Source organism: Lepidochelys kempii, chromosome 1 (genome assembly GCF_965140265.1).
Source record: "Lepidochelys kempii isolate rLepKem1 chromosome 1, rLepKem1.hap2, whole genome shotgun sequence".
NCBI classification, from domain to species: domain Eukaryota; kingdom Metazoa; phylum Chordata; order Testudines; family Cheloniidae; genus Lepidochelys; species Lepidochelys kempii.
This window is the reverse complement of record NC_133256.1, coordinates 55,379,407-55,393,942: the sequence shown is the minus strand read 5'-3', so window position 1 is coordinate 55,393,942 and position 14,536 is coordinate 55,379,407. Positions and strand designations below refer to the sequence as shown.

Below are 14,536 nucleotides of genomic sequence, written 5' to 3'. Positions count from 1 at the left end.
CTGCTGCTATAAATAGTATGGGTGGAGTGGGGAGGGGTAGAACCTGGCTCACAATAGATGAGGCTGACCCAATATCCCAGACCTGAACAACCCTTAAGATTGGGAAGTTTAGATCTAGAGCCAGAGTCAAAGTTTGCAGGTTGGGCTTGTATCTAGAATACGATTACTGAAGGATTAATATCTCAGTTTGTTTCCACAACCAAAAATTGCCGCAGTTCTTTACAAATGAAGTTACTACTGTATAATTTTTATTTTAGCAAACAGCAAGTATAACTGCTGTTATCTCCCAGGTCATAATGAGTTCGGCCAGTTGCAGTATATGGTATGTATAAGGGGCAAAGGGCCTGACTGTGCTGCCATGCTAGCCAAATATGTCCATGGGATCAGAATTTGCTGGATGCTACCACAACCTCTGGAATCTTGCAAGAACTCCAGTAGATACAGTACTGTTCTCTCTGCCTACTTCCCTCTCCATTTCATCCATCCAACACATGCACAACACAGGGCAGAATCTTAGGGCACAGCTAGAGAGCTTACAGCGGCACAGCGCTGATACAGTGCTGTAAGCTCTGTAATGTAGCCGCTCTAAGTCAATGGGAGAGAGCTCTCCCATTGGTTTAACTACTCCCGCCCCCACAAGTGACAGAAGCCATGTCGGCACGAGAAGCTCTCCCACCGACATAACCCTGTCCTCACTGGCGCTTAGGTCGGTATAACTTATGTCATTCGGGGGTGATTTATTCACCCCCCTGAACAACATAAATTATCCCGACATAATCTGTAGTGTAGCATAACCTTAGCCTACCTGGTTTATGCTGTTCCAACACAGGCATCAATAAATGCCAAGCTACAATTCCATTCTTAGTCACAAGGTGGCAATGACTGAGAGTTGTAGGGAAATTAAAACAGGGAAGGAGTGAGTGCAGTAGAAAAGTCTAATGGATTCATTACAATAAAGAACTGCTGACGTAGCCCGTTGCCATCTGTCTCTCTTTTGCTAGCCAAGTGGTTGGAAAGCACAGCTTAGACCAAGAGGCAAACTGTAGGATGATTGTCTAGTGTGGTTTTCCTTTCAAAGGCAAGTTGTGATTGTTTTTTAAGACTCTTTTAAATTTCCCTTTCAGTGCCACTGTTCAGTGACCAGGAGAACTTGCCAAAAGTTGTGATTCAGGGACAGGAGCATTTATGCAGCAAGAAAGAAGACAAGCAAGAGAAGAGATGAAATAGAAGGAGTGAGAGGATGAGAAGAGAGGTGTCCTAGGCAGGATTGGGGGTGGTTGCATAAAAAGTGATCCAAGATCCAATTCTCCCCATAGAATTCTTCCTGGTCCAACACACTTCCAGCCTTCAATTTTTCCATGTATTTTACTATATCAGGAAACAATCAAACCACAGTGGGCAATTTCTCCAATCTCATGTCTAGAATATGGGAAAAGCATTAGGTAGTAGGTTAGCACTGCTTTTTAAAAAGCCATAACTCATTACAATAGTTGTACTATCCTGTGCTTGAACTTAATATGTTATTGGAACAGATGGTTGGGTTCTAGTTTAAACCAATAAGCCAATCAAAATAAAGGAGTTTGCCAGTGATTCTTTACTATAATTGGGGCCACCACACTTCCCAGGCCTTTCTTGTCCCTTTTCTGTAGCTTTTTGACTGATTCCATGGCACTGTTTATTTTTACAGTTGCCCAAGTCATGCTTGGCCCTTGAAAAAACAGATAGGAGGCATGATCCCCGTCCCCAGAGAACTTGCAGTCTAATTTTAGACATGACATAAGGCATGAGAGTAGTAAACAAACAAAATAGGGAAAGGGATGACACAGTGGGGCTTAAAACATGGGCAATCTGGGATGTGCTGGTGCACACATTCTGCTAAATGTGTGTGTGTAGTTGAGATTTTCAAGGCTGAATTGGCCACGTAACTGTCACTGGCGTTAATGGGAGCTGTATGGCTGAATCCCCTAGTGAGCTTTGGAAATACCTGATTCTATGTGGGTTGTGAATTAACTCACGTTTTGTAGGTTCATGGATTCATAGACGATAAGGCCAGAAAGGACCGTTGTGATCATCTAGTCCGTCCTCCTGAATAGGGCTGAATCAGTTCCTGTTTGAACGCAAGCATATATTTTAGAAAAATATCCCATCTTGATTTAAAGATTTCGAGTGGTGGGAAATCCACCACAACCCTTGGTAAATTGGTCCAATGGTTAATTTCTCTGTCTCAAAAATTCGCACCTTATTTCTAGTCTGAATTTGTCTCACTTCAACTTCCTGGCATTGGATCTTGTTATATCTTTGCTAGACTGAAGAGCCATCTATTACAAAATTTCTTTTCCTCAGGTAGGTGGTTATAGACCATGATCAAGTCACTCCTTAACCGCCTCTTTGTTAAACTAAACAGATTGAGCTGCTTGAGTCCTTCACTGTAAGGCAGGTTTTTCCAATCTTTTATTCACTCCTTATGGCTCTTCTGTGACTCCTCTCCAGTTTATCAACATCCTTCTTGAATAGTGGACCCCAGAACTGGACACAGTATTCAAGTAGTGGTTGCACCAGTGCCAAATACAGAGGTAAAATACCTCCCTACTACTACTCAGTATTCCCCTTATTATACGTCCAAGGATCACAGTAGCCCTTTTGGCCACAGTATCATAGTGGGTGCTCATGTTCATCTGATTATTCACCCTGACCCCCCCAGTCCTTTTCAGAGTTTCTCCTTCCCAGGGCAGATTCCTCCATCCTGTAAGTACGGTGTCATGTCCGGTCAGGGTTTGGGGGTGCAATCCAAATTGGTGAGGGATTGTGCCACTGCCTGTCCTGGGTGCCTCACAATGTTTTGCTGTTGTAGCTCCCAACATGGGCGTCTCACAACCAGCCTACCAGCATGCAGGTCACGCCTGGAGAATCTGTAAAGCTGCAGCCCTAGCCAGCAGCTCTGTCCCCAGCAGCCTGCCTGCCAGAAACCAGTCATGCTTTGGCTTTCACTAGCCTTGGTTACAACCAGCAAGTTGACCACAACACACGCCCAGTCCCAAATTTCCTCCATATGCCCTGAAGCGTCCACCCCTCTCCTGGACAACTCAGAGACATACTAAGGTTTGTTACTCCTGTAAAGAGACAAAACTGCATCACAGCTTAATTGGAGGTAAATACACCCTTCCCTTTAAACACACCACAGCGTTGGTTTATGGTAAAACTGAAATAAATTTATTAACCAAACATACATAGGATTAAATGAGTTCAAGTATAAGGAGTGAAGATAGAAAGTTACAAGTAAAACAAAACAAAATGCACTTCTAAAAGTCTAAAACAATCTAGCAAGATGCAGGCTTTGTTCAAGATGGTTTCTCTTACCAGTCATTCTTTTCCACAGTTATGGCTGACTTTCTCTTAGGACCTTCAACAAAAGTACAAGGTCCTGGCTTCCCTTTTCATCGTAGGTAAAAGATCTTTTCCTAATCAGGTTTCTCACCAATATTCAACCCCGCTTGGTTGAAGGACCATCTTTCTCATTTTGCAACAGCTCTGGTCTCCTGTGTCTGTCTAGTGATGGATGCCAAAGATGGCTTCTGTCCTTGCTTGTATCTCCCAAATTACAGTGACTTTGCTTCAGGAGGCAGGAAGCCCTCCGGGTGTGCTCAGCTTGCTGTGTCCACCAGGAAGCTGGCCTCATGCAGTTCATCCCTTCCTGTGGGCTCCCCATACCCCTCTATGTAAATGGAGCTTCCGTTGGTTTGATTCTACCATGTTAATTCACATAAGAGACAGGTAAAAAGCTTCCCACACCCCTCCTGTCCGGATAGGAACTGGCCCTTCCTTTGGCCATATGCTTTAAAATGTAATATCAATGAGTATTGTGACAGTGTCGGGCCAGATGGCTATAGGAGAGTAATAGAAGGCAGATATATTAGCCCCAGGTTAAGTAGGTCCCTTTCCCCTGGGTAAGATAACAGGGAAGGTTCCAGAACAATCAGGAACCTTCTGGAGACAATTAAGACAGACAGGCTGATTAGAACACCTGCAGCCAATCAAGAAGCTGTTAGAATCAATTAAGGCAGGCTAATCAGGGCACCTGGGTTTAAAAAGGAGTTCACTTCAGTTTGTGGTGCGCATGTGAGGAGGTGGGAGCAAGAGGCACTAGGAGCTGAGAGTGAGAACGCTGACTGTTAGAGGACTGAGAAGTACAAGCATTATCAGACACCAGGAGGAAGGTCCTATGGTGAGAATAAAGAAGGTGTTGGGAGAAGGCCATGGGGAAGTAGCCCAGGGAGTTGTAGCTGTTGCACAGCTGTTCCAGGAGGCACTCTAGACAGCTGCATTCCACAGGGCCTTGGGCTGGAACCTGGAGTAGAGGGCGGGCCCGGGTTCCCCCCAAACCTCCCAACTCCTTGTCAGACATAAGAGGATTCAACCTGCACTGTGGGTTCAGAAAAATGGCCAAGCTGAGGGCTGCCGTGAAGCTCCAAGGCGAGCAAATCCGCCAATAAGCACAAGACTCACCAAGGTAGAGGAGGAACTTTGGTGTCAAGAGTGGGATTTGGTGTACACAGCGTGATGGAAGAAGGAGTGTTTGGGGGAAAAAAAAGGGGGGGAGAGGGTCTATTTTTATTTTTTTTTTCACCACAATGGAGGAGGTAGTCTGGGCACTGATACAAGCCACGGCTGCCCAGCAGGAGGCTACCCATGTCCAGGCAGCCGCCCAACAGAAAGCAGTGCGGCTGCAGCAAGAGACTAATTGCCTGCTGATGGAGCAGGCTGCTCAAGACCGGGCTATGTTGCGGGAACTGGTAAACCAGGTAAAGGCCCTTACAGAGCTGAACTGCGGCCATGATGGGACGCAGATCATACGGTCTAGCAATTGGCTGCAGAAAATGACGTGGGAGGATGATGTAGAGGCATACCTCCTGGCCTTTGAGAGGACAGCCCTGAAGGAGGCTTGGCCCCGAGGACAGTGGTCTGGCATCCTCGCTCCATTCCTGTGTGGGGAGGCCCAGAAGGCCTACTATGATTTGCCTGAAGAGGCTGTGCTAGACTACCTCCAGCTGAAAGCAGAGATCCTGGCCAGATCTGGGGTAATGACCGCAGTGCAGGCCCAGAGATATCATGAGTGGAAGGACCAGGAAAACAAAACCCCATGGTCTCAATTATATGACCTCATCCATCTCGCACAAAAGTGGTTACGAACTGAGTCCCAGAGTCCGGAGAAAATACTAGAGGTTCTGGTCATCGTCCGGTACATGAGAGGACTATCGCCAGACCTTCGTGCCTGGGTAAGCCAGAATGAACCCTCCACCTACAACAAGGTTGTCGCACTGGTAGAAAGGTGAAGGACGGCAAGGGAGATGTCCCGACCAGTTAAGGAAGAAGCACCCTGGGTTAAACTAGCAGCACCAAGCCCTAAAGATCGGGTGACTGGGCCGCCAGGAGAACCCAGGTGGAAAAAGAGAGGGTCTGAAGGCCCACCAGAAGCCACAAAGAGTCGGAGCACTAAGGGGGAAGAGGATCGTGATGTTAGACTCCCCAAACCAAAGGACCAGGGAACGCCTAGGGCTCCATACAGATGTTATGCCTGCGGGGAGTGGGGACACATAGCTGCACAGTGTCCCAATGCCGAGAAGCCTATGCAGTGTAACCTGCGAAACTGGGCAGACCCATGCTCCCTAATCCACCTTGTGGGGGTCTCACTAACCCCACATATGTACACTAGACCAGTGAAGCTAAATGGAGTAGAGACCACAGCACTGGTTGATTTGGGGAGTGCTGTCATGCTTGTCTCGGGGAAGCTCATGAAGCATAGTCAGCTGCTGTAGGCTAAGTGTACGGGGATAACATGCATCCATGGGACAGTTGGTTATTACCCCACCATCCCAGTAAAAATCGAGATTCAGGGGAACACTACTGAGGTAGCAGCAGGGGTGGTTCCTAAACTCCCATACCCAGTGCTCATAGGGAGGGACTTCCCAGGGTTTGGAGACTTACTCCCGGCAGGGGAATTGGAAAAAGGGGGAAGCCCTGAAGTTAGTGAGGCATCCATAGTAGACTGTCAACCCCCAATCTTCTCTGAAATATCCCCAGATTTGTTCTCCACTCCCAGACAGGGTAGAAAGACGAAAAGGGAAAGAAGGGGTGCTAAGGCCTTGGGAACCTGAATACTGGCCCAAAGCTAGAGGGTCGCTCTTGTAGGTAGGCGGACCTGAGCAACTGAAAAGGAGGCCACCCAGGAGGGAGAAGCACCCGAGTCTGACCCACACCCTAACGCCTCTGAACCAGTAGAGGCAACAGAGACTGGCCCCCTAGATCTCGGGCAGATTAGCCCTGGGAGAGGAAATTTTGGACGGGACCAGGCTGAAGACCCAAGGTACGACAACATTAGGAAAGAGGTGACTGAAATAGATGGGGTCCCCGTGGAAGAGAAAACCCAGGGACCAGGACCCTACTTCATAATGAAGAAGAATCTCTTATACCGGATTGCACCAGTACAGGGGCAGAAGGTACAGCAGATCCTAGTACCTCAAAAACACCAGAATGCTGTAATAAGTCTGGCCCATAGTCATCTTTTTGGGGGTAGAGAAGACCCTGGCATGGGTCCTGCGACGATTCTTCTGGCCCAGAGTACATGAAGAAGTGTGGAAGTACTGTGCCTCCTGCCCGGAGTGTCAGTTGCACAGTCCCTGTCCCCACTTGAGGGCACCGTTAGTACCCCTTCCCATAATAAAGGTCCCCTTTGAGCCAATAGTCACGGACCTAGTGGGACCCCTGGAGAAGACAGCCCGGGGCCACCAATATATACTTGTTGTTCTGGATTATGCTACTCGCTACCCAGAAGCCGTCCCCCTGTGGAACACGGCCTCTAAAACGGTAGCTAAAGAGTTGGTGGGGATCTTTGCCCGAGTGGGGCTACCAAAGGAGATATTAACAGACCAAGGTACCCCATTTATGTCGAAGCTAATGTGGGACCTCTGTACGCTGCTCCATATACATATCCTGAGAACTTCAGTCTATCATCCTCAGACCGGTGGGCTGGTAGAAAGGTTTAACTGAACCCTCAAGGCAATGATAAGGAAAGTGGTAAGTCGGGACGGGAAGGATTGGGACACCCTACTACCCTACCTTATGTTTGCAATCTGGGAGGTACCTCAGGCCTCAACTGGGTTTTCCCCCTTTGAATTATTATATGGACGTCACCCCCGTGGCATACTAGATATCGCAAAAGAAATCTGGAAAGAGGAACCCAATGAGGGGAGAAATATAATTGACCATGTTTTGCAGATGCGAGAACGGGTAGCCCGGGTCACCCCATTGTACGGGAACATTTGGAAAAGGCGCAAGAGGCCCAGCGAACCCATTACAATCGCCAGGCAAAAGTCCGACAGTTCCAACCAGGGGATCAGGTGATGGTGTTGGTACCCACGGCAGAAAGCAAGCTTTTGGCCCAATGGCAGTGGCCCTACAAGGTGGTTGAATCCGTGGGGGAAGTAACCTACGAGATGCGGCAACCAGGACGCCGGAAACCAGAACAAATATATCACATTAATCTCTTAAAGCCTTGGCACCAACGAGAGGCATGTGTAGTGGCCCAAGAGACCCCGATGCAGGAAGTAACATGCAGAAGCAGATCAGGATATCCACTGATCTGACACCAAACCAGAAGAAGGAGGTAACTGAGATGATCAACCGATACCAGGACGTGTTTTCAATCAAACCAGGCCGGACCACCGAAGCATATCACCACATTATCAGAGACCCTGGGGCAAAGGTAACTTTAAGGCCCTATCGGGTCCCAGCAGTAAAAAGGGAGGAGATTAAGGCAGAGGTAAAAAGGATGTTGGAGCTGGGAGTCATCGAAGAGTCCCACAGTCAGTGGTCAAGCCCAATTGTGTTGGTGCCCAAACCCAATGGCACCACTAGGTTTTGTAATGACTTTTGCCGGCTGAATGAGATATCCAAATTCAATGCATACCCCATACCCCTTATCGATGAGTTAGTTGACTGCCTGGGCAATGTCCGATTTTTGACCACCCTTGATATAACAAAGGGATTCTGGCAGATTCCCCTTGCCAAAGATGCGAAAGAAAAGACGGCATTTCCTACACCAGAGGGTCTGTTTCAATATACTGTTCTTCCTTTTGGACTGCATGGGGCACCTGCCACCTTCCAGCCTCTTATGGACAAGCTCCTATGGCCCCATACCAGTTATGCAGTGGCATACCTGGATGATGTGATTATTCACACCCCCAACTGGGAAACCCGCTTAGAAAAGGTGGAAGCGGTTCTGGACATGCTAAGATGGGCTGGCTTCACAGCCAACACGGCCAAGTGTGCTATAGGGCTAGCCGAGGCTAAATACCTTGGCTACATTGTAGGAAGGAGCATGGTCAAGCCCCAACTAAACAAACTAGAGGCTATCCAAAATTGGCCCCGGCCGAATCGGAAAAAGCAAGTCCGGGCATTCCTGGGTGTGGTGGTGTACTACCCACGATTTATTCCCCATTTTGCCACCAGAGTGAGTGCCGTGACAGACCGGATAAAAGCCCGGGGTCCAGACATGGTGAAGTGGACAGATGCCGCAGAGAAAGCATTCATGGATCTACGGACAGCCCTATGCAGTAACCCCGTGCTTATAGCCCCAGACTTCAACAAAGAATTCATTTTACAAACAGATGCATCTGAAGTAGGATTGGAGGCTGTCCTATCGCAGATGGTCGGAGATGAAGAACACCCAATCCTCTACCTCAGCAGGAAACTCCTCCCGAGAGAGCAGAAGTATGCTGTGGTTGAAAGAGAGTGCCTAGCTGTGAAATGGGCCATGGAAACACTACGTTATTACCTTCTGGGACAACGGTTTACCCTTATGACCGACCATGCACCCCTCCAGTGGATGCAGCAAAACAAAGAGAAGAACGCAAGGGTGACCAGATGGTTCCTGTCCCTACAACCTTTCCAATTCACCATTCAACACCGGGCTGGAAGCCACCATGGCAGTGCAGATGGCTTGTCACGAGTACACTGCCTGATGTCCCAAGTTGCCCAACCCTGTAGTGTTGAGCAGCGGGGGAGGGGGGGCTATGTGACAGGGTCGGGCCAGATGGCTACAGGAGGGTAACAGAAGGCAGATATATTAGCCCCAGGTTAAGTAGGTCCCTTTCCCCTGGGTAAGATAACAGGGAAGGTTCCAGAAAAATCAGGAACCTTCTGGAAACAATTAAGACAGACAGGCTGATTAGAACACCTGCAGCCAATCAAGAAGCTGTTAGAATCAATTAAGGCAGGCTAATTAGGGCACCTGGGTTTAAAAAGGAGCTCACTTCAGTTTGTGGTGCGCGTGTGAGGAGGTGGGAGCAAGAGGCACTAGGAGCTGAGAGTGAGAACGCTGACTGTTAGAGGACTGAGAAGTACAAGCATTATCAGACACCAGGAGGAAGGTCCTATGGTGAGGGTAAAGAAGATGTTGGGAGGAGGCCATGGGGAAGTAGCCCAGGGAGTTGTAGCTGTCGCACAGCGGTTCCAGGAGGCACTCTAGATAGCTGCATTCCACAGGGCCCTGGGCTGGAACCTGGAGTAGAGGGCAGGCCCAGGTTCCCCCCAAACCTCCCAACTCCTGGTCAGACACAAGAGGAGTCGACCTGGACTGTGGGTTCAGTCGACCTCAACTGTCCCCCAAGCTGAGGGCTGCCGTGAAGCTCCAAGGCGAGCAAATCCTCCAATTAGCACAAGACTCACCAAGGTAAAGGAGGAACTTTGTCACAGTATTCATAATTCTTCCTCTGGTGTTCATACATTTCACAGTGATAGTAATCACTAGTGTGTTACTAGCTTTCAGGAAAGACCTCATTCCGTACACTTTGTATACAGTATTACTGTATTATAAATCAGCTGATGCAGTTGCTTATCACTTGAGCTTCAGCCCCGTTTTTAGAGACCAGTAAACCTTTGAAATGGGTTCTTCTGTAACATAAAACCCAGACTAAGTTTCTCTTTGTGCTGGGTATAGACACCATGCTGTCTTCAGGGCTGTCCCTAAGGGGTGCAAGGCCCGGAACATAGGCACAGAGTTTCTAATCCGCTGCGCGGTGCTGCCCAGGCCCCGCCCCCACTCAAACCCCTCCCCTAAAATCCCACCCCTGCCCCACCTTTTCCCCGTCCAGTTCCGCTCCCTCCCCTGAACATGCTGCACCCTCCCTCCTCTCCCCTCCCCACCCGCCAATGGCTCCTGATGCCACAAAACATCTGATCCGTGGCACATGGTAAGCACTGAGAGGGAGGGGAAGGCGCTGATGGGTGGGACCTGCCAGTGGGCAGGAGGTGCTGTGGGGAGGGGAGGGGGAGATTCTGGTAGGGCGGCTCCCCCCCCCCCCCCGCCTGCCACGTGCCTCCCGATTTGCCTCCTCACCCTGCTCGCCTGCCTGCCTCTCACCTCCCCTCCCCTCCCTGCTAATGGGGTCCCACAAAGCGCAGGGCCTGGGACAGTAGCCCCAATTCACTGTACCCAAGGGACAGCTCTTACTGTCTTCTCCTCCACTTGTTAGTGTGAAATTTGCCTCCACTCCCTTGTTAGCTTGATATCTGTTTACTGCTTATATGTAAATAGAGGAAAACACACATTCCCTTGTTTAGGATAGACCTGTTTTACAATTCCCCTGACACACCCGGTTTACACACACTTTAGTTTTAATTCCAGCATATGTTCATAACCTTAATACCCATTATGTACATACATCACTCAAGAATATTAATGATCAGTGAGTTATTTATTTTCAAATGATTCCTCACAAGGCATATTTTGTGCAAAGATTATTACAGTAGTGTATAGGCACATATGGACTGCTTTCTTTGTTACTATATGTATAACTTTCAAGCTGGCCGTATTGTTTGCTTGCACCTAGTTTACCAAGCAATCCAGATCGTTCTGTATCAGTGACCTGTCCTCCTTGTTATTTACCACTCCTCCTAATCTTTGGGTCGTATGCAAACTTTATTAGTGATGATTTTATATTTTCTTCCAGATTATTGATAAAAATGTAAAATAGTGTTAGGCCAAGAACCCTTCTAGAAATACCACCACCCCCGAGGGTGATTGCTTGTTTGCAATTACATTTTGATATCTGTCAGCCAGTTTTTAATCCACTCAAAGGGTGCCATGTTGATTTGGTATCAATCTAGTTTTTAATCAAAATGTTGTGCAGTACTAAGACAGATGTCTTAAGACAGAAGTCTATTTTGCCAATACTATTACTTTTATCAACCAAATTTGTAATCTAATTTTAAAAAATCAAGTTAGTTTGACAGGATGTGTCAAACCCATGTTTCCTGTGACATGCTAAGAGCAAACGTAAAAAGGAAGAGCATGGTGGTTTAGTGAAAATGGGTCTTCCATGCATATGGGATAGCAAGGAAGAAGGCATGGAGGTGACAGTAGGAGAAGGAATAAAAGGGGGGGTCAGGGCTAGCATTACTGGGAGGGTGAGAGGAGAGAGGGAGTACTGAAGGAGAGAAGGTCAGTGATGTGGGCATCCCAGATATCGTGAAGCCAGAAACAATTATACAGCCATAAAATTATGGATTGCCACAGGCCCTGAATATAATAATAAAGTTCTTTATGCTACTGAAATGCTTTAGAATGAATCAGAACGACAGAAAGTGTTTCTTTTACAAATAAACAGTTCATAATAGCAGAATTCTATCTACAGGAGCCAAGGTACTGAGCACCCAAACTTCACTTGGGCCTGATTCCTATAAGGTTTCAGAGTCAGGTCTTACTCAGCCTTTATACAGGCAAAACTCCGAGAGGGTGAGGCTGGTTAGGCCAGTGGACCTGGCTTGGAGAGAGCTGCGTTCAATTCGTGGCTCTGTTACAGCCTTCCAGTGAAACCTTGGGCTAGTCACTTACTCTCTGTGCCCCAGCTGTAAAACAGCAATAGCAATCCTTCCTTTTTCCAACCCTTTGTCTGTCTTGTCTATTAAAATTGTAAAGGATTTGGGGCAGGACCTTGTTGTGTTTCTACAATTCCTAGCACAATGGGGCCCCAATCTCTGCTTGGGTCTCTCGCTATTACTGTAATACAAAGAATGAGAGGTTTTGCCTGAGTGAGGACTGCAAGATTTGCCCATATAAAATGCCCATTAAACGAGTACATCTCCCATGGATAGTGCTATGGGATGTGAGTGTCTCTAAATCTATTAAATAGGTCCATTTTATAGAATATTTACTATTTTCCATTTAAACTGATCATTGTGCACATAAGCCTGCTTTAATACACACGCATTTACTGGTCTGTGTTGGTTCAAATATTTATTTTAGAAGCAGACCTTTTAAAATGTATTCTATTCTTTGGGCCCAATCCTGTTCTCAATCCTATTGATTTCAACAGGGGAGTGATAAGAACCCCTTATATCTGCATTCGCTGATTGCCAGGATCGTACTGCTGTTGGTCTGTTACAACCTGGGAGCAGCAGGAGCCTACTAAGCAAGGGCACTTGGGAGCTGCACAAAAGATTGCTGAATAAAACCCTGTAACAAACAAAAAAAAAACCAAGTGGGAAGACTGTACAGCATGAATTTCAGCCAACGTATACTGTGTGCATCGCATTACAATTAAAAAACACACATACAGCTGAGTTGAAAGCCCACTAATTATTTTATATACTGACCAGAATTGTGCATGGCCCTTTATAGATGAATAACATTAATGCTCCCTGCCCCAAGAAACTTACAAAGCCGAAGGATGTATGATAAAAGTAAAAGGCATTATTTAATAAGTCTGATCTGCAGCACTGCTTACAGTGCCTGTTTTTGCACTGGAGCCTGTTTAAACAAATTCCTAACAGAAAAAATATTAAACATACTTGATCGTGTTCATTTAAATTGGAGTGGGGCGAAGATGTCGTGGAAAGCATTTGTCTGTATTTTAATAGGTTCCTTTAAGCCTCCTTTACAAGGATGAGTTAAGTGATCTCGTTGTCATGTCATTATCACATTTTGAAGTTAAACAGCTACATGATCTACGAACTCTCATCACACACTTAATTACTCCTGCGTTTTTCCCCTGTTCTTGAAATACATTATATTTCTTTGGCAGTCTGCCGGGAGCAATGACTGCTTTTGTGACAGCGACATTGCCAGTGGTGTAAAAATCTATGCATCTGTCAGGTTTCCCCATGTGAAACATAATTGCTTAATTTCCATTTGAAAGTACATCCCTGACATTAGAACAACGTAGACGCACCAAGGATAACAATGATTTCCTGACACCTACAATGGGCCATAATGTGGTAATAAATATGTGTGCAAAATGAATGCTCTGTGCACAGAGGGAGCAGGTCTGAATTTACAGCTGCAGATGAAGTGTTCCTCAGGAAAAAAAATAATAAAAAGAACGAAACCAACAGATTAGCATCAGTGTGAGTCTATGTCAGCCAGATGGCTTGCTGTGGAAAAAGAGCTTCCCTGCTTTATTCCAGTAACCCTGCCTAACAGGCTGAATGTCTGAGATGAGAGGGAAAAAATGAGCTCATTCCGCTGTTTTTTTGTTTCGTTTTGTTTTCTTGTCTATGTACAGCTTAAGCTGAAGTGAAGGAGGCAGCTTGAAACGAATACAGAAGTCGTACCTGAACAATGATGTGTTAGACTATATTTATAATTCAGTGGCAGGGGCCAGGAGAGCTCAAAGTCAGGCATTCGAGCATTCAGACAGGATAACATAAACGCAGTGACAGTAAAGGTGGAGAAAACCCTTGTGATATTCCTGAAAGTGCTAAGCCAACATTGCGCTGCAGGATTTAATGCTGTAGACCAAAGCTTGGGGAGACTGCAGTGTTTAGAAATCTATATTCATAGAGGGGAAGATATTGAGGAAATTTGTGCCAAAAAATATCATTTTCAAAACTGGCTGTCAAAAGTTAGGCTTCTAAATTCATAGCGGCAAAGAAGGTTGGTCTTGTAATTAGAGCCCTGCCTGAGATTCAGGTAGCCTGAGTTCAAAGGCTGACCTCCACAGACATCCTGTATGCATTTGGGCAAGCCACCGAACGCCTATCTGCCTCAAATCCTCACCTAGAAATAATAATAATTTCTTTCTTCCACCTTTCTCAAGCTTGTCTATTTAGACCATATGCTCTTCAGAGCAGGGACGGACTTTTACTGTATGTTTGTATAGCACCTTCAACAATGGGCCTTGGGCTCAGTTGGCGCCATAACGTTCTATTGTCATACAAATAACTTTTTGACAAGTTAATAAAATTCGCCTGATTTCAAAGGCATTGGGTGCCTGCTCCCATTGATTGCGGAGAGATTTAAGGCTGCTCAGCAGGTCTAAAAATCAGACAGTTTATAATGAGGTGAGTAAATGTAGGCACCCATTTTTTAAAATCATGGTCATAGTGTCCATTTCTCTAAAGAGAAGTGAGAACAGAGTACTGTATTTACAGGAACACCTTGCTAGTCAAGTATTGTTTCAATAAATTTCTGATAAGGCAGTTACTTAAGCAGACAGCTGCGTTGGCCAATGTGCTTTGCATAACAGGTATGAAGGCCTAG

General features: G+C 46.5%; 1 protein-coding gene across 1 annotated transcript in view; it reads right to left on the bottom strand.

Moving 5' to 3' along the window:
• Positions 1–12,389: 12,389 nt before the first annotated feature.
• Positions 12,390–14,536, bottom strand: part of LOC140908615 (guanylate cyclase soluble subunit beta-2-like) — a 36,657-nt gene continuing 34,510 nt past the window's right edge. Inside the window, exon 16 of the mRNA XM_073336545.1 lies at positions 12,390–12,511. Within this exon, the coding sequence (XP_073192646.1) occupies positions 12,390–12,511 (122 nt within the window). The remainder of the gene's footprint in view (positions 12,512–14,536) is intronic.